This window comes from Coregonus lavaretus, assembly GCF_964263955.1.
Source record: "Coregonus lavaretus genome assembly, chromosome: 3".
Taxonomy (NCBI): domain Eukaryota; kingdom Metazoa; phylum Chordata; class Actinopteri; order Salmoniformes; family Salmonidae; genus Coregonus; species Coregonus lavaretus.
Window position 1 is genome coordinate 11,095,067 of NC_139990.1, and position 23,518 is coordinate 11,118,584.

The 23,518-nt window shown below is 42.3% G+C and overlaps 1 protein-coding gene across 1 annotated transcript in view; it reads left to right on the forward strand.

Moving 5' to 3' along the window:
• Window positions 1-23,518, forward strand: part of LOC311121175 (uncharacterized protein) — a 90,817-nt gene that overhangs the window by 18,664 nt on the left and 48,635 nt on the right. The window contains exons 24-30 of the mRNA XM_084157930.1: window positions 414-562; window positions 654-770; window positions 920-968; window positions 1,050-1,130; window positions 1,216-2,517; window positions 2,721-2,798; window positions 15,293-15,426. Coding sequence (XP_084014056.1) covers window positions 414-562; window positions 654-770; window positions 920-968; window positions 1,050-1,130; window positions 1,216-2,517; window positions 2,721-2,798; window positions 15,293-15,426 — 1,910 coding nt within the window. The remainder of the gene's footprint in view (window positions 1-413; window positions 563-653; window positions 771-919; window positions 969-1,049; window positions 1,131-1,215; window positions 2,518-2,720; window positions 2,799-15,292; window positions 15,427-23,518) is intronic.

Sequence of the window (23,518 nt, forward strand, 5' to 3'; positions counted from 1 at the left end):
TCAAGACTACTTAAAGAGCGGGAAGAGCATACATAGCATACAACTTCGACATCTCAAACACCCTTTTTTGCCTTAAACCTATGGAATACATACAATAGTGATCATAATAAATCTCAATGTTCCAAAAAGATAGTAAATACATAATGGAAACCAGTTGTCCCTTGGACAAGATTTTCTAATCACTAAAGTTTTAAACCATATTTCATCACTGACATCATTATTAAATTACTTAAGTCATTAACCAGACAATGACGTACCCTCTATTCAAGCAGGAAACAAAGGGAGTCGCATGTTTTACCCGTGTTACAGAGATGCACAGTTAGCCATAGAGAAAAGTAGTTCCCGTCACTACAGAATTACCCCTCACCTCTGTGTTCATGTCAATAACTATTTTTTAATTATTTCTCTCTCAGGTCTGCAGTTCCTGGTTCAGTACAGCGTTACTAGGGCCGGGGCCTCGTCTCCAGGCTGGGGCTTCCTGTGTTTGCTGTGTGAGAGGAAGTTGTCAGATGGACTCAGCGTCGCTCACATACACAGCTATGAACACGTCACCACGTTCCTGGTAAATATACACACAAAGATATACCAATTTGTTGCTCCTACACAACACAAAAATACTATTACAGCCCTCTTATACAAGTCTGTGTGTGTAGGAGCGTGCCTATCCAGGCTCTCTGGAAGAGGTAGAGGAGTCTGATGAGAGGAGGAGCGAAATACTGCTGGACCTGGCACAACAAGCTGAGAAAATACATGCCACCGGGCACCTACAGGTAACACACACTCCACCAGACGTGTCCAGGTAAAACACTCCAAGCCACCACAAAAAACCCACAGTTCTACCCTGTAGTGATGTATTGTCCTCATCTCTCTTCCCTCCCTCTTTCCTCCCTCTTTCCTTCTCCCCCTATCCCTTTATAAGTTCATGATATTGAAACGCTACATCGGGGAGTCAGTCATCTACGAGAGAGGTCAGTGTGTGTGTGTGTGTGTGTGTGTGTGTACATTTGTTTGGTCACGTTTGTGTGAGTGATTAACTCTGTATTCTGTAGCCTTAGTGATCCTGAAGGCGATCAAGAAGAGAGAGAACAGGGGAGCACTGATGCCCCTGCTACCACCTGGCAAGAAACTGGGTTAGTTAGAGGGGAGGGAGAGGTGGGAGAGACATTTAGCATTACAGGTAGTGATGAAGATGGTGATAATGTTACTGTTTCTTAGTTCCCTCCAGTTCGATCAGACACCAGAGACTGACTACCCCAGAACCTACCCCTGCTCCTACATCTGTAGGAGAGGAGAAAGAGACTGACAAAGACAACAAGACAAAGATGGACAGAGAGACCACCCCAGAAACCATTCAAATGTCCCAGGAGACTGGGGTGGAAGTGGACAAACGCATTGACAAAGAAGCCTGCAGTGACCCCAGTACAAACACTAGCAGAGAGGCTGGCAGAGGGACCAGTAAAGAGGCTGGCAGAGGGACCAGTAAAGAGGCTGGCAGAGGGACCAGTAAAGAGGCTGGCAGAGGGACCAGTAAAGAGGCTGGCAGAGGGACCAGTAAAGAGGCTGGCAGAGGGACCAGTAAAGAGGCTGGCAGAGGGACCAGTAAAGAGGCTGGCAGAGGGACCAGTAAAGAGGCTGGCAGAGGGACCAGTAAAGAGGCTGGCAGAGAGACCAGTAAAGAGGCTGGCAGAGAGACCAGTAAAGAGGCTGGCAGAGAGTCCAGTAAAGAGGCTGGCAGAGAGCCCACTAAAGAGGTTGGCAGAGAGCCCACTAAAGAGGTTGGCAGAGAGCCCACTAAAGAGGTTGGCAGAGAGCCCACTAAAGAGGTTGGCAGAGAGCCCACTAAAGAGGTTGGCAGAGAGCCCACTAAAGAGGTTGGCAGAGAGCCCACTAAAGAGGCTGGCAGAGAGCCCAGTAAAGAGGCTGGCAGAGAGCCCAGTAAAGAGGCTGGCAGAGAGCCCAGTAAAGAGGCTGGCAGAGAGCCCAGTAAAGAGGCTGGCAGAGAGACGATAACAGAAGCTAGTCAAGAAACCAGAAAGGAGAGCAGGAGCAGAGGGAAAGATGAGGAGAAAGAGACTGACAAAAAAGAGTCCAGTAAAGACACTGTCGGAGTGCCAGGAAGAGAGAGTAAAAAGATGACCAAGGAGAAAGAGGCAGAGCTAAAGACTGAGAAAGAGACTGACAAAAAAGAGACCAGTACAGAGACTGTCAAAGAGTTAAGGAGTAAGACTAGAAACATGACAGTCCATGAGACCAGAAAAGACACTGGGAAAAAGACCAGTACAGAGACTGTCAAAGAGACTAGGAGAAAGACTGGCACAGACATGGAGAGGGAGACCAGTAGAGCCAGCAGGAGAGCTGTTAGTATAGTGGCCAGCAGAGCCAGCAGGAGAGCTGTTAGTATAATAACCAGTAGAGCCAGCAAACGCGAGACCAAAGGAAAGCATGGTAAAAAGCCAGAGACTTGTAAAACACCTGAAAAGAAGACCTATACTCAGACTGTGAAAGAAAAAACTGAAGGTATGTTCATGTTTTGAGTTTATATGGTGAGTGTGTTGGTTTGTGCATATGTGTGGTGTAGTCGGTAGTTTTGAGTGTTTGTTTATTTTGATCCTTTTCGCTGTTACAATTAGCTGTGTGTGTGTGTTAATTTTGTGCACACTCTCAATGAGTGTGAGGTGAGTGGTGTAGTCGTTATTATTGACTATGTGTTTGCCTTCCAGTGACTCCTCCCCCCATCTCCCCTCCAACCACTAATCTGTGGGATTTCCTGAAGAGGCAGAACCGAGAGGCTGTGATTGGTCAGTATGTTTCTGCAGTGTGTTTTAATGTAGTCCGACACATTCTTCTGATTGTTTAGCAGAACAGATGTATTATTTGACCTAAGCAGGGCTGATTGAGATGAGCAATATCCAGTGAATTACATAGTCAGTCCTATTCAACGAAGAGATAATGAACAATGACACGTTATCAGACTGTGAGTGTTGCGGTGAACTAGCCAGAGGATCTGGTGGAGGTCCTAGTCTTTCACCCACACCATTCAGTCAGCAGATCAACCTGGGATTGGTGCTCATTGTCACTGATAGCTCTCTGGGTTAAAACAGTTTAGGTTTGAGAATGAGGTCAATGGAAGGCTTGTGTGCAAATGTTAAGTGTGGTGATCTCAAGTCTGAATACCACACTTAGTGCGCATGTCGGCGCGAAGACACTGCCTGTTTAACTATTGTGAATGGGAGGGAGTTTGCGGATATGTGAAGGTCCGATGAGATCTTAGTCGCACAATTTTACATCTAACTAAGATGTTTGGTGCAGTATTTATCAAGTGAAAAAGTGTGCATGAATATATACTTAATTGAAGAATTCTTACTGCTGACCAATGACCGATGAAGGGGCATAGCGAAATCCGTCTTGCCTTGAGGAAAAAGGTAGTGTGCATGAACAGCGGATTTAAAACCCTTGCCGAAGACCAAAATGAACAAATACGTCACAAAAGGTTGTAATAATATATGCACGAACTGTTCTGACCTGTTTCGGATGGGAAGCATGCGGAAGCCTTTAGTCTCACGTGGCAAGCCTTCCAACATCCTGTCTCGTTCACTCGACTATTGGAAGTCTGGCAAAGTTGATGTTTGTATTTATAGTTTGAATGGTCAGAGAGGTGGTGGCATTCAGCACTCGTATTTAATTGGCTCTGAGTAGAAATTATGTTTCCCCTCAGGAGAGGCATTTCCTTGATCGTTCCGGCAAATAATCTAATTGCATATATTTTTTAACCAAATATTGTGATTTGCAATTTTACTTGTGATATAGATAAAAACACTTGGGTAAACTGTTGGAGTCATGGGAATATAATGATTATTCAAATTCTTTGGTTGGAATTCAGTGGACACTTTGAATACTTTGTTTGGCATGAAAACGAATAAAAAAGCCAGGGAGGCGTTATTGTGACACGGGAGGAACCAAAGGGTTGATCAGTGTTTCCCAGGGGACCCTAATTAGACTTGAATAGATGTTACATTTTTCTCTACTGTCTCTGATTCATGTAACATATTCATCTCTCTGATGAATAACATGCGTACTGTTGCACAAACAACATGCTGATCTAGGCCTACAGTACCAGTGGTATCATTCTGTATTAGCTAGCTTAGCTACGTTTCCTCTGGCTCAGGGTATTTGGCTAACTAGCGATTTAGCGTTATCAGCTAACTATTCTTGTGGCCACAACTTGCTAATAAAATCCAGACTAACTAGATATTTGCAGAGAGTAAGATACACAAACTAGCCTAATAGTGTAATTATAGGGCAAATGTGGATTTATATTAAGAAGCAAAGTGGAAATCAGCATCGTTGTCACCAACATCTGTTGCATTGACAATGCAATGACCATGCAGAGCGAACTTGGAACGGCTAGTCTGTGCTCCTTGAGTGACAGGGCGAGTCAGTGTGCCGCAGGAGAGTGGGGGAGAGGGACAACTCAAACCAAGTCAACTATAAACATGGATGTTACACGCAGCGGAGTGGAGTTTCAAAATATTGCAGATTTGCAGACTTTTTTGATTTGGATATTGCAGATGTCAATATCACAATTTCGATGAGAATTTGATTAGTCAAGCAGCCCTATCATGAGGCATTAGTTTAATATCTTATGGAAGATATTTATTTTTGGAGAAAAAAAAGTAGCTTTGGAACTGTTTGGTTTGATAGTGGCAACACATCACTAGTGAAGGGCAGGCAGACTCAAAGAATAGTCAAACAGACCTTCTTTAGGATGGCAAGACTTTATTCAGCAGCTCTTAATCAGTAAAGCATACTTCAGCATATGGAGACGTTCTCAAAAATCTGTATGCTATCATACCCTTTTTATACTTTAAAACTGGGGAGGTCCCTAAGAGATCCTCCCTCGGCTGCCATACCAGATTGTTACTTGATTGGTTGATATAGCTAGTGCTTACACGTTATTATGCACAGAACGGTGGATATGCCGTATGTAATATAGTGTGCGTTTGGCTGTCCGGACAGTTTCGATAGTTGAAAAATGTCTCTGATTGAACTTACCTTTGTTTTAGTCTTCCCTTTTCTTAACCTCAGCCCTTCCCCTTCCCATGTTAATAGGCTGAACCCTTCACTAGTTTCCATCTAGACTAACAAACTCCACCCACGCAGACTATTTTCTCTGAGGAGTTACTTCCCCAGGCATTCAAACTACTGTAAGGAGCCTGGGTTTCCGAGGCTACAGCAGACTAGAGGAAGATCCTGCTGGAGTAGGTAGAAGAAGCAGTGAGGATGTTGATGTCCGTGAAGGATCAACTAACATGAAGTCATCTTCAGACCTGGTCAGAGCAGGTGAAGAGTCCTGACGAAAGAAGAATGAAACATAAGAAAACAGATGAGAAGATGGGAAGGACGACATCAACATGCAGAGTTACAGACCATAACCAGGGATTACCTTAGCTCGAGTCTGCCTGATGCAACCTGTGTGTTCGGTCTCTTTTAGATACTTTGTTATTGGCATAACGTTATTGCGATCATATCTGTGTATCATATCTGTAATCTAACAAGGCAATCAATTACATAACTTTGTCAGGTCAATGGCACTGTAGTGTGTGAATGTGACACTTTAGGTAGAGATGCATGCAATTGATATTGTGTGGATGAATGTGTTTATATTATTAACCTGTATGAAAACTGCACAAACGTTCTGAGTGTATAGAGATACTCCTAGTACAGAGCACAAATAATGTTGACATGGCGGGGGGGTGGTCTTAAAAAAAAAAATATATATATATATATATATATATATATATATATATATTTTGTAGGGGTTTACAGGTACAATATAGAAATTAATATAATTTCATATTTAGTTTATATTCACCTGTGGGCTGCCACTCGAACAAACATTTGAGAAAAGTTACATGAATATAAAGTATTGATCATTATGATCATATTACAGAGTAAAAAAAATTATAACAAATGTAGTATGTAAAGGAAAATAAACAAAAGTGAGTCTCTACCCACAACCTCCCATCCCCCCAACCAACATGTCTCCATCCAACCACCTACCCACCTCCCATCACCCCCTGGGCCTGAAGGCAAAGAAAGTTTATATATATATACAGTGGGGAGAACAAGTATTTGATACACTGCCGATTTTGCAGGTTTTCCTACTTACAAAGCATGTAGAGGTCTGTAATTTTTATCATAGGTACACTTCAAATGTGAGAGACGGAATCTAAATAAAAAATCCAGAAAATCATATTGTATGATTTTTAAGTAATTAATTTGCCTTTTATTGCATGACATAAGTATGTGATGCATCAGAAAATCAGAACTTAATATTTGGTACAGAAACCTTTGTTTGCAATTACAGAGATCATATGTTTCCTGTAGGTCTTGACCAGGTTTGCACACACTGCAGCAGGGATTTTGGCCCACTCCTCCATACAGACCTTCTCCAGATCCTTCAGGTTTCGGGGCTGTCGCTGGGCAATACGGACTTTCAGCTCCCTCCAAAGATTTTCTATTGGGTTCTGGTCTGGAGACTGGCTAGGCCACTCCAGGACCTTGAGATGCTTCTTACGGAGCCACTCCTTAGTTGCCCTGGCTGTGTGTTTCGGGTCATTGTCATGCTTGAAGACCCAACCACGACCCATCTTCAATGCTCTTACGGAGGGAAGGAGGTTGTTGGCCAAGATCTCGCGATACATGGCCCCATCCATCCTCCCCTCAATACGGTGCAGTCGTCCTGTCCCCTTTGCAGAAAAGCATCTCTAAAGAATGATTTTTCCACCTCCATGCTTCACAGTTGGGATGGTGTTCTTGGGGTTGTACTCATCCTTCTTCTTCCTCCAAACACGGCGAGTGGAGTTTAGACCAAAAAGCTCTATTTTTGTCTCATCAGACCACATGACCTTCTCCCATTCCTCCTCTGGATCATCCAGATGGTCATTGGCAAACTTCAGACGGGCCTGGACATGCGCTGGCTTGAGCAGGGGGACCTTGCGTGCGCTGCAGGATTTTAATCCATGACGGCGTAGTGTGTTACTAATGGTTTTCTTTGAGACTGTGGTCCCAGCTCTCTTCAGGTCATTGACCAGGTCCTGCCGTGTAGTTCTGGGCTGATCCCTCACCTTCCTCATGATCATTGATGCCCCAAGAGGTGAGATCTTGCATGGAACCCCAGACCGAGGGTGATTGACCGTCATCTTGAACTTCTTTCATTTTCTAATAATTGTGCCAACAGTTGTTGCCTTCTCACCAAGTTGCTTGCCTATTGTCCTGTAGCCCATCCCAGCCTTGTGCAGATCTATAATTTTATCCCTGATGTCCTTACACAGCTCTCTGGTCTTGGCCATTGTGGAGAGGTTGGAGTCTGTTTGATTGAGTGTGTGGACAGGTGTCTTTTATACAGGTAACGAGTTCAAACAGGTGCAGTTAATACAGGTAATGAGTGGAGAACAGGAGGGCTTCTTAAAGAAAAACTAACAGGTCTGTGAGACGGAATTCTTACTGGTTGGTAGGTGATCAAATACTTATGTCATGCAATAAAATGCAAATTAATTACTTAAAAATCATACAATGTGATTTTCTGGATTTTTGTTTTAGATTCCGTCTCTCACAGTTGAAGTGTACCTCTGATAAAAATTACAGACCTCTACATGCTTTGTAAGTAGGAAAACCTGCAAAATCGGCAGTGTATCAAATACTTGTTCTCCCCACTGTATATACAGTTGAAGTCGGAAGTTTACATACACCTTAGCCAAATACATTTAAACTCAGTTTTTCACAATTCCTGACATTTAATCCTTGTAAAATTTCCCTGTCTTAGGTCAGTTAGGATCACCACTTTATTTTAAGAATGTGAAATGTCATAATAATAGTAGAGAGAATTATTTCTTTCATCACATTCCCAGTGGGTCAGAAATTTACATACACACAATTAGTATTTGTTAGCAGTGCCTTTAAATTGTTAAACTTGGGTCAAATGTTTCGGGTAGCCTTTCACAAGCTTCCCACAATAAGTTGGGTGAATTTTGGCCCATTCCTCCTGACAGAGCTGGTGTAACTGAGTCAGGCTTGTAGGCCTCCTTGCTCGCACACGCCTTTTCAGTTCTGCCCACAACTTTTCTATAGGATTGAGGTCAGGGCTTTGTGATGGCCACTCCAATACCTTGACTTTGTTGTCCTTAAGCCATTTTGCCACAGCTTTGGAAGTATGCTTGGGGTCATTGTCCATTTGGAAGACCCATTTGCGACCAAGCTTTAACTTCCTGACTGATGTCTTGAGATGTTGCTTCAATATATCCACATCATTTTCCTTCCTCATGATGCCATCTATTTTGTGAAGTGCACCAGCCCCTCCTGCAGCAAAGCACCCCACAGCATGATGCTGCCACCCCCGTGCTTCACGGTTGGGATGGTGTTCTTCGGCTTGCAAGCAACCCCGTTTTTTCTCCAAACATAACGATGGTCATTATGGCCAAACAGTTCTATTTTTGTTTCATCAGACCAGAGGACATTTCTCCAAAAAGTACGATCTTTGTGCCCATGTGCAGTTGCAAACCGTAGTCTGGCTTTTTTATGGCGGTTTTGGAGCAGTGGCTTCTTCCTTGCTGAGCGGCCTTTCAGTTTATGTCGATATAGGACTATTTTTACTGTGGATCTAGATACTTTTCTACCTGTTTCCTCGAGCATCTTCACAAGGTCCTTTGCTGTTGTTCTGGGATTGATTTGCACTTTTCGCACCAAAATACGTTCATCTCTAGGAGACCGAACGTGTCTCCTTCCTGAGCGGTATGATGGCTGCGTGTCCCATTTGTGTTTATACTTGCGTACTATTGTTTGTACAGATGAACGTGGTACCTTCAGGCGTTTTGGAAATTGCTCCCAAGGATGAACCAGACTTGTGGAGGTCTACAATTCTTTTTCTGAGGTCTTGGCTGATTTTCTTTTGATTTTCCCATGTTGTCAAGCAAAGAGGCACTGGGTTTGAAGGTAGGCCTTGAAATACATCCACAGGTACACCTCCAATTGACTCAAATTATGTCAATTAGCCTATCAGAAGCTTCTAAAGCCGTGACATCATTTTCTGGAATTTTCCAAGCTGTTTAAAGGCACAGTCAACTTAGTGTATGTAAACTTCTGACCCACTGGAATTGTGATACAGTGAATTATAAGTGAAATAATCTGTCTGTAAACAATTGCTGGTAAAATTACTTGTGTCATTCACAAAGTAGATGTCCTAACCTACCTGCCAAAACTATAGTTTGTTAACAAGACATTTGTGGAGTGGTTGAAAAACAAGTTTTAATGACTCCAACGTAAGTGTACGTAAACTTCCGACTTCAACTGTGTGTGTGTATATGTATGTATGTGTGTGTATGTACAGTGCGGGGGGAAAAAAGTATTTAGTCAGCCACTAATTGTGCAAGTTCTCCCACTTAAAAAGATGAGAGGCCTGTAATTTTCATCATAGGTACACGTCAACTATGACAGACAAAATGAGAAAAAAAAATCCAGAAAATCACATTGTAGGATTTGTAATGAATTTATTTGCAAATTATGGTGGAAAATAAGTATTTGGTCACCTACAAACAAGCAAGATTTCTGGCTCTGACAGATCTGTAACTTCTTCTTTAAGAGGCTCCTCTGTCCTCCACTCATTACCTGTATTAATGGCACCTGTTTGAACTTGTTATCAGTATAAAAGACACCTGTCCACAACCTCAAACAGTCACACTCCAAACTCCACTATGGCCAAGACCAAAGAGCTGTCAAAGGACACCAGAAACAAAATTGTAGACCTGCACCAGGCTGGGAAGACTGAATCTGCAATAGGTAAGCAGCTTGGTTTGAAGAAATCAACTCTGGGAGCAATTATTAGGAAATAGAAGACATACAAGACCACTGATTCTGGGGCTCCACGCAAGATCTCACCCCGTGGGGTCAAAATGATCACAAGAACGGTGAGCAAAAATCCCAGAACCACACGGGGGGACCTAGTGAATGACCTGCAGAGAGCTGGGACCAAAGTAACAAAGCCTACCATCAGTAACACACTACGCCGCCAGGGACTCAAATCCTGCAGTGCCAGACGTGTCCCCCTGCTTAAGCCAGTACATGTCCAGGCCTGTCTGAAGTTTGCTAGAGTGCATTTGGATGATCCAGAAGAGGATTGGGAGAATGTCATATGGTCAGATGAAACCAAAATATAACTTTTTGGTAAAAACTCAACTCGTCGTGTTTGGAAGAAAAAGAATGCTGAGTTGCATCCAAAGAATACCATACCTACTGTGAAGCATGGGGGTGGAAACATCATGCTTTGGGGCTGTTTTTCTGCAATGGGACCAGGACGACTGATCCGTGTAAAGGAAAGAATGAATGGGGCCATGTATCGTGAGATTTTGAGTGAAAACCTCCTTCCATCAGCAAGGGCATTGAAGATGAAACGTGGCTGGGTCTTTCTGCATGACAATGATCCCAAACACACCGCCCGGGTAACGAAGGAGTGGCTTCGTAAGAAGCATTTCAAGGTCCTGGAGTGGCCTAGCCAGTCTCCAGATCTCAATCCCATAGAAAATCTTTGGAGGGAGTTGAAAGTCTGTGTTGCCCAGCGACAGCCCCAAAACATCACTGCTCTAGAGGAGATCTGCATGGAGGAATGGGCCAAAATACCAGCAACAGTGTGTGAAAACCTTGTGAAGACCTACAGAAAACGTTTGACCTGTGTCATTGCCAACAAAGGGTATATAACAAAGTATTGACCAAATACTTATTTTCCACCATAATTTGCAAATACATTCATTAAAAATCCTACTATGTGATTTTCTGGAATTTTTAAAATCATTTTGTCTGTCATAGTTGACGTGTACCTATGATGAAAATTACAGACCTCTCATCTTTTTAAGTGGGAGAACTTGCACAATTGGTGGCTGACTAAATACTTTTTTCCCCCACTGTATATATTGTCATAGAAGTGTGGATCATCATTATTTGGTCTGTTAAGGTTAATGACCCATATCTGTTTATGGTCCAATAACATATTTAAAATAATCCATCTACGTTGCGGATCTGTTTGGACAATTTGCACATTCGGATCGAAATTACTGTTAATTAAAATCATCACCCCTTTTTGAGTTTCTTTATCTAGAATTGTTGTATGAGTTTCCTGTAAACAATAGATATGTTTTTCCTTCTCTTTGAGCCATGTAAATATTGTTCTTCTTTTGTTATTATCTGCTAAGCCATTACAATTATAACTGGCTATGGCCGGTGTTAGTAAACGTCGGCAAAAAAGCTTAATGAAATTGTTGCCAGCAGAGCTGGTTAGGCTGTTTTCATGTTATCCAGAGGTAAACAAATCATCGGCCAGAGCGTCAAGTGTGCGCTCTGAACGCTCCGAGAGCGAAACAAGATGGGTGGGGCTAAAGCTTAAGAGGGTGTGAATGATGCTGAATGGGTGTAGACAAAGAAGAGCTCTTCACTAGATACCAAAACATTCAAATGCCATTTTCTCAAAAGTGAGTTTACAAGTTGATCAACTTTCAAAGCAGAAGTACTTTCCCATTGTCCTCAAAAATGCAGTGCATGATATACAGTGAGGAGAACAAGTATTTGTTACACTGCCGATTTTGCAGGTTTTCCTACTTACAAAGCATGTAGAGGTCTGTAATTTTTATCATAGGTACACTTCAACTGTGAGAGACGGAATCTAAAACAAAAATCCAGAAAATCACATTGTATGATTTTTAAGTAATTAATTTGCATTTTATTGCATGACATAAGTATTTGATCACCTACCAACCAGTAAGAATTCCGTCTCTCACAGACCTGTTTAGTTTTTCTTTAAGAAGCCCTCCTGTTCTCCACTCTTTACCTGTATTAACTGCACCTGTTTGAACTCGTTACCTGTATAAAAGACACCTGTCCACACACTCAATCGAACAGACTCCAACCTCTCCACAATGGCCAAGACCAGAGAGCTGTGTAAGGACATCAGGGATAAAATTGTAGACCTGCACAAGGCTGGGATGGGTTACAGGACAATAGGCAAGCAGCTTGGTGAGAAGGCAACAACTGTTGGCGCAATTATTAGAAAATGGAAGAAGTTCAAGATGACGGTCAATCACCCTCGGTCTGGGGTTCCATGCAAGATCTCACCTCTTGGGGCATCAATGATCATGAGGAAGGTGAGGGATCAGCCCAGAACTACACGGCAGGACCTGGTCAATGACCTGAAGAGAGCTGGGACCACAGTCTCAAAGAAAACCATTAGTAACACACTACGCCGTCATGGATTAAAATCCTGCAGCGCACGCAAGGTCCCCCTGCTCAAGCCAGCGCATGTCCAGGCCCGTCTGAAGTTTGCCAATGACCATCTGGATGATCCAGAGGAGGAATGGGAGAAGGTCATGTGGTCTGATGAGACAAAAATAGAGCTTTTTGGTCTAAACTCCACTCGCCGTGTTTGGAGGAAGAAGAAGGATGAGTACAACCCCAAGAACACCCCAACCATGAAGCATGGAGGTGGAAACATCATTCTTTGGGGATGCTTTTCTGCAAAGGGGACAGGACGACTGCACCGTATTGAGGGGAGGATGGATGGGGCCATGTATCGCGAGATCTTGGCCAACAACCTCCTTCCCTCCGTAAGAGCATTGAAGATGGGTCGTGGTTGGGTCTTCAAGCATGACAACGACCCGAAACACACAGCCAGGTTAACTAAGGAGTGGCTCCATAAGAAGCATCTCAAGGTCCTGGAGTGGCCTAGCCAGTCTCCAGACCTGAACCCAATAGAAAATCTTTGGAGGGAGCTGAAAGTCCGTATTGCCCAGCGACAGCCCCGAAACCTGAAGGATCTGGAGAAGGTCTGTATGGAGGAGTGGGCCAAAATCCCTGCTGCAGTGTGTGCAAACCTGGTCAAGACCTACAGGAAACGTATGATCTCTGTAATTGCAAACAAAGGTTTCTGTACCAAATATTAAGATGTGCTTTTCTGATGTATCAAATACTTATGTCATGCAATAAAATGCAAATTAATTACTTAATCATACAATGTGATTTTCTGGATTTTTGTTTTAGATTCCGTCTCTCACAGTTGAAGTGTACCTATGATAAAACTTACAGACCTCTACATGCTTTGTAAGTAGGAAAACCTGCAAAATCGGCAGTGTATCAAATACTTGTTCTCCCCACTGTACCATTTTGTAGCTCTGAGTCTCTACTTTTATCCATTGTAAAATACAGCATTTCAAATTTTGCTACAAAAGACCAAATCCAGGTGGTGAGTCACAATTACAAAAAATAAATATATATATATATATATATATATATATATATATATCAGAGCATATGAGCGGAGTGGAGCGGTGAGAATCTCAGCTCCTCGCTCACGGAGCTGTTCACCCCTCCGCTCCCCCCGCTCAAAGCCACATCAGGCCAGTCCGCTCATTATCGCTCAGCGCTCAACGCAGTTTGCATCGCGCTCCACTCAAATCGCCCCCCGCTCACTCCAAAAAAGGAACAAAATCTGCATGTATTTCACTTTTAGCTTAAACCACAGCCTTACTTTATCTCCCCGAATTTGTTGCATACAGACTCATCTCGGATTATCCATTCTGTCTTGAAACGGGGATCTAACACTGACGCTAAAATGAGATGTTAATCAGTATAGTATATTCCATAGCGAATTGACACGTTGTTTGCCAATGTTTCTGCAAAAGCAGCGATGCCCATTGGAAGTGCAGCGTGAGTGTAATCGGTGAGCAGGGATTTGATTTCTGTGACAGCAGGGAGGATCATCCCCAGGTTCCCCAGCTCCTTCTGCATTTTGTCTGTGAGGTCTGCTAGTGGTGTCAGCACACTGACAAGGTGCGTCAGCTGCCGTACTTGATTCAGGGTGATGTTAGCAACATTAGACTTGAGTTTGTTTTACCATAACGGGTCTTTTTGGAACAACCGGATGAACGACTGAATCATCCGCAGCTGGCTGCTCCATCGAATGGCGCAGGCATTTGTGGGGCGGACACCTAATTGGTCGGTTTCCTCTGTGCTCTTGTGTACACTTTTCACCAGGTGCCCGACTTTCACTAACAGCCTATTAATGTTGTCGTGCTTGTTAACGGCGTTTTTGATCGCCAGCTGAAGCATGTGAATGGGGCATCTCAGATGTAAATTTGACAAAGTAAAGTACTGATTTATCATAGTTTCTTGGGGGAGTGTAGCCCGGTTGAGCTGCGCTGGCGAAGTGTTGCATCCCTTCGCGTTCTCCTTTACTCAGCGGTTCATAGTCCATGAAAATCATTTCAAAAAATGCTACATCCAGCTCTCTTTTTCTCTCCCTTGTTATGGTTGGGCCTTTGCGTGCAGTGAATAAACTTTTGAATTCCTCAACCCTTTTCTCTTGTTGCTGCTGCTGCTCCTCTCGCTCTATAAAATACAAATTCATGGACGACACAAATTAAATTAAACAGATGGATTCTGGGTCAGGCTTGAGCATGCTTCAGACTCGTGGTGTGAGCGAGCGAAATTGGAGCGGGACATAGGGCGACGCTCCGTCCTTTTAAAAATGCCGCTCTGCGCTCTGTTCAAAATCCGTCCGCTCATGCTCCACGCTCGCTCCCGCTCCACTCCGCTCATATGCTCTGAGAGAGATATATATATATATATATATATATATATAAAACAAAAAAACGATTGCAGATGTGTTAGAAAAGATACTAGAACGATTAGTGGAAGCAGGGCGGTAGCTCCACTCCCCTTTCTTTGCAAGTGACGGGCAAGTCTATTGGCCAAATGTCCCCTCACCTTCCGAAATTCAAAAGATGCGAACGCCTATGAAATTGTGATTTGTTCAACTGGAGTTAACAAACGTTGTGACAAAATCTGAGGACCGGAACATAGTTCCCCATTAGTGGTCGCATCCCACAGTCTTTTGAAAGATGCTACGATATCAGTTATGTTACGTGAGTCTGTCCACGAGAGATTAATATATGCTAGCCAGCCTGATTACCAAATAAAAACAACTGTAGCTAGTAAGATGGTACATCTGAACTCTCCCATCTGATGTTCTATTAAATATTTTTGTAAAGTTGTCATTTTTGTCTTGCCTGGTCTCATTAGCTGAGAGTTTTTTTTATCTGGACTGTCCTTTGATATTCAGAGTTGACTAAAAAGGTGTTGTCCTACAGATTGTCCTGTACCTTGTTCCCAGAGCTAGACCTTATGGTTAAAGCGCTGAGAAATCTGAGATTTACAAGCCATGTGGTAACACAGTTAGTTCTCCCTCCACCCCCAGGTCTGAGCGCACTCATCGAGTGCCACAGTGACGGCCAGCCCCCTCTCTATCTCTGCAAGGTGTGTGGGTGTAAAGTCTTCCAGAACGGCATCATCGTCCATGTAACCACAGACTACCACCGACTTTCCTACCTGGTAAGTAACAAGCAACCGTCATATGGAGTACCACATAACTAGACACTCCGAGTAAAAATGTATAAGATGGCTAGACACTTATAAAGTATATGCAGTTGAAGTCAGAAATTTACATACACTTTAGCCAAATACATTTAAACTCAATTTTTCACAATTCCTGACATATAATACTAGTAAAAAATCCCTGTTTAGGTCAGTTAGGATCACCACTTTATTTTAAGAATTTGAAATGTCAGAATAATAGTAGAGTGATTTATTTCAGCTTTTATTTCTTTCATCACATTCCCAGTGGGTCAGAAGTTTATATACACTCAATTAGTATTTGGTAGCATTGCCTTTAAATTGTTTAACTTGGGTCAACAGTTTCGGGTAGCCTTCCACAAGCTTCCCACAATAAGTTGGGTGAATTTTGGCCCATTCCTCCTGACAGAGCTGGTGTAACTGAGTCAGGTTTGTAGGCCTCCTTGCTCGCACACGCTTTTTCAGTTCTGCCCACAACTTTTCTATAGGATTGAGGTCAGGGCTTTGTGATGGCCACTCCAATACCTTGACTTTGTTGTCCTTAAGCCATTTTGCCACAACTTTGGAAGTATGCTTGGGGTCATTTGTCCATTTTGAAGACCCATTTGCGACCAAGCTTTAACTTCCTGACTGATGTCTTGAGATGTTGCTTCAATATATCCACATCATTTTCCTTCCTCATGATGCCATCTATTTTATGAAGTGCACCATTCCCTCCTGCAGCAAAGCACCCCACAGCATGATGCTGCCACCCCCGTGCTTTACGGTTGGGATGGTGTTCATCGGCTTGCAAGCTGCCCACTTTTTCCTCCAAACATAACAATGGTCATTATGGCCAAACAGTTATATTTTTGTTTCATCAGACCAGAGGACATTTCTCCAAAAAGTAAGATCTTTGTCCCCATGTGCAGTTGCAAACTGTAGTCTGGCTTTTTTATGGCGGTTTTGGAGCAGTGGCTTCTTCCTTGCTGAGCGGCCTGTCAGGTTATGTCAATATAGGACTTGTTTTACTGTGGATATAGATACTTTTGTACCTGTTTCCTCCATCATCTTCACAAGGTCCTTTGCTGTTGTTCTGGGATTGATTTGCACTTTTCACACCAAAATACGTTAATCTCTAGGAGACCGAACGTGTCTCCTTCCTGAGTGGTATGACGGCTGCGTGGTCCCATGGTGCTTATACTTGCGTACTATTGTTTGTACAGATGAACGTGGTACCTTCATGCGTTTGGAAATTGCTCCCAAGGATGAACCAGACTTGTGGAGGTCTACAATTCTTTTTCTGAGGTCTTGGCTGATTTTCTTTAGATTTTCCCATGATGTCAAGCAAAGGCACAGAGTTTGAAGGTAGGCCTTGAAATACATACACAGGTACACCTCCAATTGCCTCAAAATATGTAAATTATCCTATCAGAAGCTTCTAAAGCCATGACATCATTTTCTGGAATTTTCCAAGCTGTTTAAAGGGACAGTCAACTTAGTGTATGTAAACTTCTGTCCAACTGGAATTGTGATACAGTGAATTATAAGTAAAATAATCTGTCTGTAAACAATTGTTGGAAAAATTATTTCTGTCATGCACAAAGTAGATGTCCTAACTGACTTGCCAAAACGATAGTTTGTTAACAATACATTTGTGGAGTGGTTGAAAAAACGAGTTTTAATGACTCCAACCTAAGTGTATGTAAACTTCCGACTTCAACTGTGCAATGCATTCGGGAAGTATACAAGCTTGGCACACCTGTATTTGGGGTGCTTCTCCCCCTCTTCTCTGCAGATCCTCTCAAGCTCTGTCAGGTTGGATGGGGAGCGTCGCTGCACAGCTATTTTCAGGTCTCTCCAGAAATGTTAGATCGGGTTCAAGTCCAGGCTCTTCCTGGGCCACTCAACGACATTCAGAGACTTGTCCCGAAGGCACTCCTGCGATGTTTTGGCTGTTTGTTTAGGGTCGTTGTCCTGTTGGAAGGTCAACTTTTGCCCCAGTCTCAGGTCCTGAGCGCTCTGGTGCAGGTTTTCATCAAGGATCCCTCTGTTCTTGGCTCCATTAATCTTTTCCTCGATCCTGACTAGTCTCCCAGCCCCTGCCGTTGAAAACATCCCCACAGCATGATGCTGCCACCACCATGCTTCACCATAGGGATGGTGCCAGGTTTCCTCCAGACGTGACGCTTGTCATTCAAGCCAAAGAGTTCAATCTTGTTTCTCATGGTCTGAGAGTCCTTTAGGTGCCTTTTGGCAAACTCCAAGCGGGCTGTCACGTGACTTTTACTGAGGAGTGGCTTTCGTCTGGCCATACTACCATGAAGGCCTGATTGGTGGAGTGCTGCAGTGATGGTTGTCCTTCTGGAAGGTTCTCCCATCGCCACAGAGGAACTCTGGAGCTACTGTCAGAGTGACCATCGGGTTCTTGGTCACCTCCCTGACCAAGGCCCTTCTCCTCCGATTGCTCAGTTTGGCTGGGTGGCCAGCTCTTGGTGGTTCCAAACTTCTTCCATTTAAGAATCAAACTTCTTCCATTTAAGAATGATGGAGGCCACTGTGTTCTTGGGGACCTTCAATGCTGCTGACATTTTTTTGGTACCCTTCCCCAGATCTGTGCCTCGACACAATCCTGTCTCGGAGCTCTACGGACAATTCCTTCGACCTCATGGCTTGGTTTTTGCTCTGACATGCAATGTCAACTGTGGGACCTTATATAAACAGGTGTGTGCCTTTCCAAATCATGTCCAATCAATTGAATTTACCACAGGTGGACTCCAATCAAGTTGTAGAAACATCTCAAGGATGATCAATGGAAACAGGATGCACCTGAGCTCAATTTTGTGTCTCATAGCAAAGGGTCTGAATAGTTAGGTAAATAAGGTATTTCTGTTTTTATTTTTAATACGTTTGCAAATTTTGTCATTATGGTGTATTGTGTGTAATTAATTTAATCAATTTTAGAATAAGCCTGGGAAGGGGTCTGAATACTAATGCACTGTAAGTACCAGGTTACTAGTCGCTCTGAGTATATAGAGTAGTAGGCAGTGTTGTAGTACTGGAGACCGGTCTCGATTCCAGTCTTGAGACTACATATTGAGTGTCTCGGTCTTGTCTCGGTGTTAGATACCTTTGTACTCGATCTTGACTTGGTCTCGTACAGCGAGGACTCGTAATTTCTTCCCGAGACCAGCGGAGTAAAAAACTCAATTATCAGCTTCCATTCAGTCAGCGCATGAAACTTCTTCACCAGGCCAAATATATACACTCCTTTCTTCAAACATTCATATCTTAAGTCTTTATATCTATTATAGACATGTTTGCGCAGTGACAAACCTATTAGACCTAGGCCTTCAGTGTGTGACGGGTTCGTGATTCTGAAAGGACAGCAACCATAATTCCAGCGCACTAATGTAGGAGAGTGCACTTTTTGTAAAACACAAAGGGCCAGTGGTGTAGAGGTAATACGCAGGTATATACCATATACCCACTTTCTTTTCAGTGGGCATTGCGTATACTCACTTCTTAATCCCCACTGATGCGTGTCAAAGAAGTGTAGTGGAGGTAAACGATTTATCAATTATGTAGTACAATAGAGAAATCATGCATAAAGTAGCCTACACAATCGCAAAGCACGTGAAACATATTCACATGCTGCCGCACACATAGGCTAGTTTCAGAGGAATATCATCTGCAGGCAGCAAGAGTGCTCAGCTCAACTGGTTTTGACATGGGGCAGCTCACAGAATGATATCGGTAGCCGGTAAGGTAGGAAATACTTTTCAACTTGTGCTATCTACCAGTAAATGCTAATTAAGGGAACAATGGGTATGCAAACCAGGTATTGAAAAAGTTTAGTGCGACGTGTTGGTTAGTAGGCTATTTGTGATAGCCAATTCAGTCATCATGAGCTGTTTGCATCAGGAGCATAGACATGGGTGGGCCTGGGTGGTTTAAGCATTGTTGTGGACTTAGAACATCACATTTGGGGTTTTTCTAGGAAAAAAACGTGTGATTTTGAGAGTGAAAATCCATTTTTTTAAATCGGAAAACTCACACAGGGTGCCTTTTCTTCGCTGGGCGGGCCATTTTTGGGATATTTGTGGCAAAATTATAGTATACCCACTTCTCCAGGCACCACTGCATAGGGCCGATGGAAAGACAGCAGTCACACACAGCATGATGTAAAGGATAAGCAGTCCATTCACTCTGACATAATAAGCCAGTAGGTCCCAATCATAAGAATACAAAAGCACAACCATTAGGCATTTCCCAATCGAAATGTACAACTATGACTGCCCATTGCAAAAAAATTTTTTACGTTTAGCACACAAAGTAACCGGTGACCTTAAGTTTAAATGCAACAATGTGTCACACACTGAGAGATGGCTAACAGCAAGCGAGCTGCTGTAAAAAAAAACACAGTTCCACTCACCAGATGATCATTTCAAACTTAACTTCTTGTTTAAAGTTATTCTTGAATGGAGAAGCTAACAAATTAGCAACAACATCCTCTTCGATAACACCTGCTGCAGCTGCTGCAAACTAGCCTACAACAAAAACTAGCTAGCTAGAGTGTGGGAAAACTACTGCTTGCTATTGCGCAGTGACCTGTTGGCCTTCAAGAAGGTAGAAGTTTCCATACGTTTTTGTAAAAACTTTCCCACCCATTACAAGTTAAAATGTGATTGGTTGATTCCACTGTCACTCCAAAATGTTGCCCTAATACAGTTGAATGGCAGATGCCTTCTATCTAGCTTCTGATGGCCTAACTAATGGCTGACTTAGATAGGTAGATTTATCTCCCCAGAGACAGCAAAGAAAAATCCTGATAGGATCTTTTTTTTCTTCTTTTTTTACACTTTCCATTCCAACAAAACTGAAGAGATTTAAATCAGATCATCATTTAAAATAATGATATTTTTTATAATTATTTAAAAAACCCTTAGCCTTTCTCTGAAGGCGTAGAAGGCACATTGTTCCTACTATGTTTGGGTTAGTAATACTTTTTAGAGTGTCTCTATTTTCCCTCAGCATGCATTTTATCACCATTCTGAATGTCTAAAGAATCCATCCAAATGTTCTTCTGAAATATGAACACAGAAATACAGGACATTTTGAGCTCTTGTTATGGTGGCGATTTGACAAATATACAATCATGGTCTTGAATTTGACTTTTTTTGGTCTCGGTCTTGACTCTGTCTCGGACCCCTTGTCCCCCATCCTGGTCTCGGTCTTCATTCGGTCTCGCCTTTCCCCCTCGGTCTTGGTCTTGAATCGGTCTCGCTTTAGGTGGTCTCGAACACAACACTGGTAGTAGGTGAATAGTCTCTCAGATTATTATATTATTATTATTATTATATAAATACCAGAGCTTGGTTGCATAAAACATGTTAAAGTTTCCCTTAAGGGTTTACCTTAAGGAATAATTTTACCATACCTAAGGGAATTGTTTAAGGGCGTTGTATAGAGCCCCTCAAATATTTCCCTAGGTTAGGGCATACTTAAGGGGTTTTACGGTAGTTTGAAGGCATGTATGGCAGAAAGAGTATCTGGTTACCAGACACAGACAGCCTGATTTTACTGACTAAACTCTCATCAAAGAGAGCACTTTCATTTTGTGAGATAGCAAAATATAACTTCTACAATCAAGACACAATAAACACATTGCTTCAGAAGATAATAAACCACGTTTCTTGCAGTTACTTTTTTCTCAACTTGTTTATATTACTTTCTAGTTTGTCAAGCTAGTTTACAGAGTAGCTAGCTAACTAACTAACTAGCTAGCTAGCTAGCTTTGTAGCCATTGATTGTGCACCTTCCATTGTTTAGCTAAATAGCAAGCTGTTTAATCTTTTCCTTTTGTAACCAGAGCAGATGAAAGACACATTCACCTCCACAAATGCTGTTTACATTGATATCCATACTGAATGAAGCAGTTAAGGGACGTCATGGCCACCCTTTTCACTTAATTTAAGGGGGAAATTCACCTTAAAGTGTTTTGTGCAACTGACTTAAAGTTAAAGAAACTTTAAGGGAAAAGATTAGGGGAAAATATACTTAAGGTGCTTTATTCAACCAGGCCCAGGTGACTAGTCGCTCTGAGTATATAGAGTAGTAGGTGAATAGTCACTCAGATTATATGGAGTACCAGATGACTAATCAATCAGTGTATATAGTAACATGTAACTACTTTAGTCACTCAGGGTATATAGTACCAGGTGACTAGCCACTTAGACTCTATAGGGGTGGTTTCCCAGACACTGATTAACCCTAGTCCTGGACTTAAAAGCAAGATCAATTAAGAATCTCCAGTACAAGTTGATTAGTCACTCAGAGTGTAATGGAGTACCAGGTGAATAGCCACTGAAGGTATGTAGATTACCAGGTGACTTATCACTCAGATTATATAGAGTACCACATAACTCGTCATTCAGAGTGATAAGTTTGATTCAATATGCAATAAACTAGTTTACCACAAAAGAGTCAACTCCGAGTGAAGTTCAATTGTTTAATACTAAAAGACGCAACAGCTGAATACGTGCCTTTAGAGTGGCGCAGCACTCTCTTATATCCAAGCAAAGCTCCCCCCGCCCATACAATGATACAGTATACTTCAGTAGTTTCCACTAACAGGACACAGCACTTCCCACTGACCTGTTCACTCTGATTAAGACATGTTTATCTGCAAACCATGACCCAGGAGTTGCGACAGTCTCAACCACTGTTGGCACCACTTCCTCTTATCATCTTGCTGTTAGGCCATAGAGCATCTCTGTGGTTTCCAGTCACAAGCTTTCTAACGGACAGTTCCCCAAAACCACACATACCATAGTATGCAGTAAAACATTTATCTACTTTCACTAAACTCTAACAGGGTCCCATGTGGCTCAGTTGGTAGAGCATGGTGCTTGCAATGCCAGGGTTGTGGGTTCGATTCCCATGGGGGACCAGTCCAAAAAAGGATAAGCGCTTCTGCTAAATGACTCAAATGTAAACATAAACTCTATACAATAATATCCCAGAAACGTAACGCCTCATTCTACTTCTCCTTAATTACACAAAAGCAATTATTCACAATCTTACACTGTGACTTCTGTTCAGAGGTTAATGACGTCAAATTGAAATCATTCGGTCACATTGGCAGGCAGGAAATGTATATTGACTTATTCCACATTTTGTTACAGCCTGAATAAATAATTTATTGAATTGATTTTGACCCATATACACACAATACCCCATAATGGCAAAGTGATAACCATGTTTTTAGACATTTTTGCACATTTATAAAAAATGAAATACAGAACTTTAAACTTAATAACATTTAACAGAGCACAGGAAGATGTGGAGTGAACCCTAAGAAGGGCCTCCTCCCACCAGTCATCTGTCAGGTCCAGTTCTCTTCCCCAATAGGTCTTTATTTTGTTGATGGGAGAGTTTTCAGAGGAGAGCATAACATTATGTAGTCTCAATCAGACCTCCCCAAATCTGCTGGAGCGACAGGATCCCTTCTAATAGTGTGTTAGGAGGTGATTGAGGAAAGGTAGTATAGTGAAAATGAACACATTTTCAATCTTGGAAATATATATATATTTAAAATATTTGATTGAGGCAGATTACATTTAGCTACAAGATCATGAAAACTGGCAAAGGTCCCATCTAAAAATACATCTTTGAAACATACCAAACCTCTCTCCCGCCACAAACAAAAGCCTGGTCAAGCTTGGAGGATAAAAATAGATGGTTGTTACAAATGGGGCTTAAAAGAGTACGGGCAGAAAGTCTAAAATGCTGACATTTTGTTTCCAGATCTTCAGAGTAGAGAGCACAATGGGATTTGTAGTGTACTTTAAAGGATACATGGATAGTCGGGCACAGATTAGAGCAGAAAGGGAGGATGATTGGCAAGAATGCGCTTTTATTGAGCATCAGTTGGTATTTTGAGCATTACACCAGACCCAAATCTTTTGCATATTATACTGAACAAAAATATAAACGCAACAATTTCAAAGATTTCACTGAATAACAGTTCATATAAGGAAATCAATCAATTGAAATAAATAAATTAGGCCGTAATCTATAGGTTTCACAT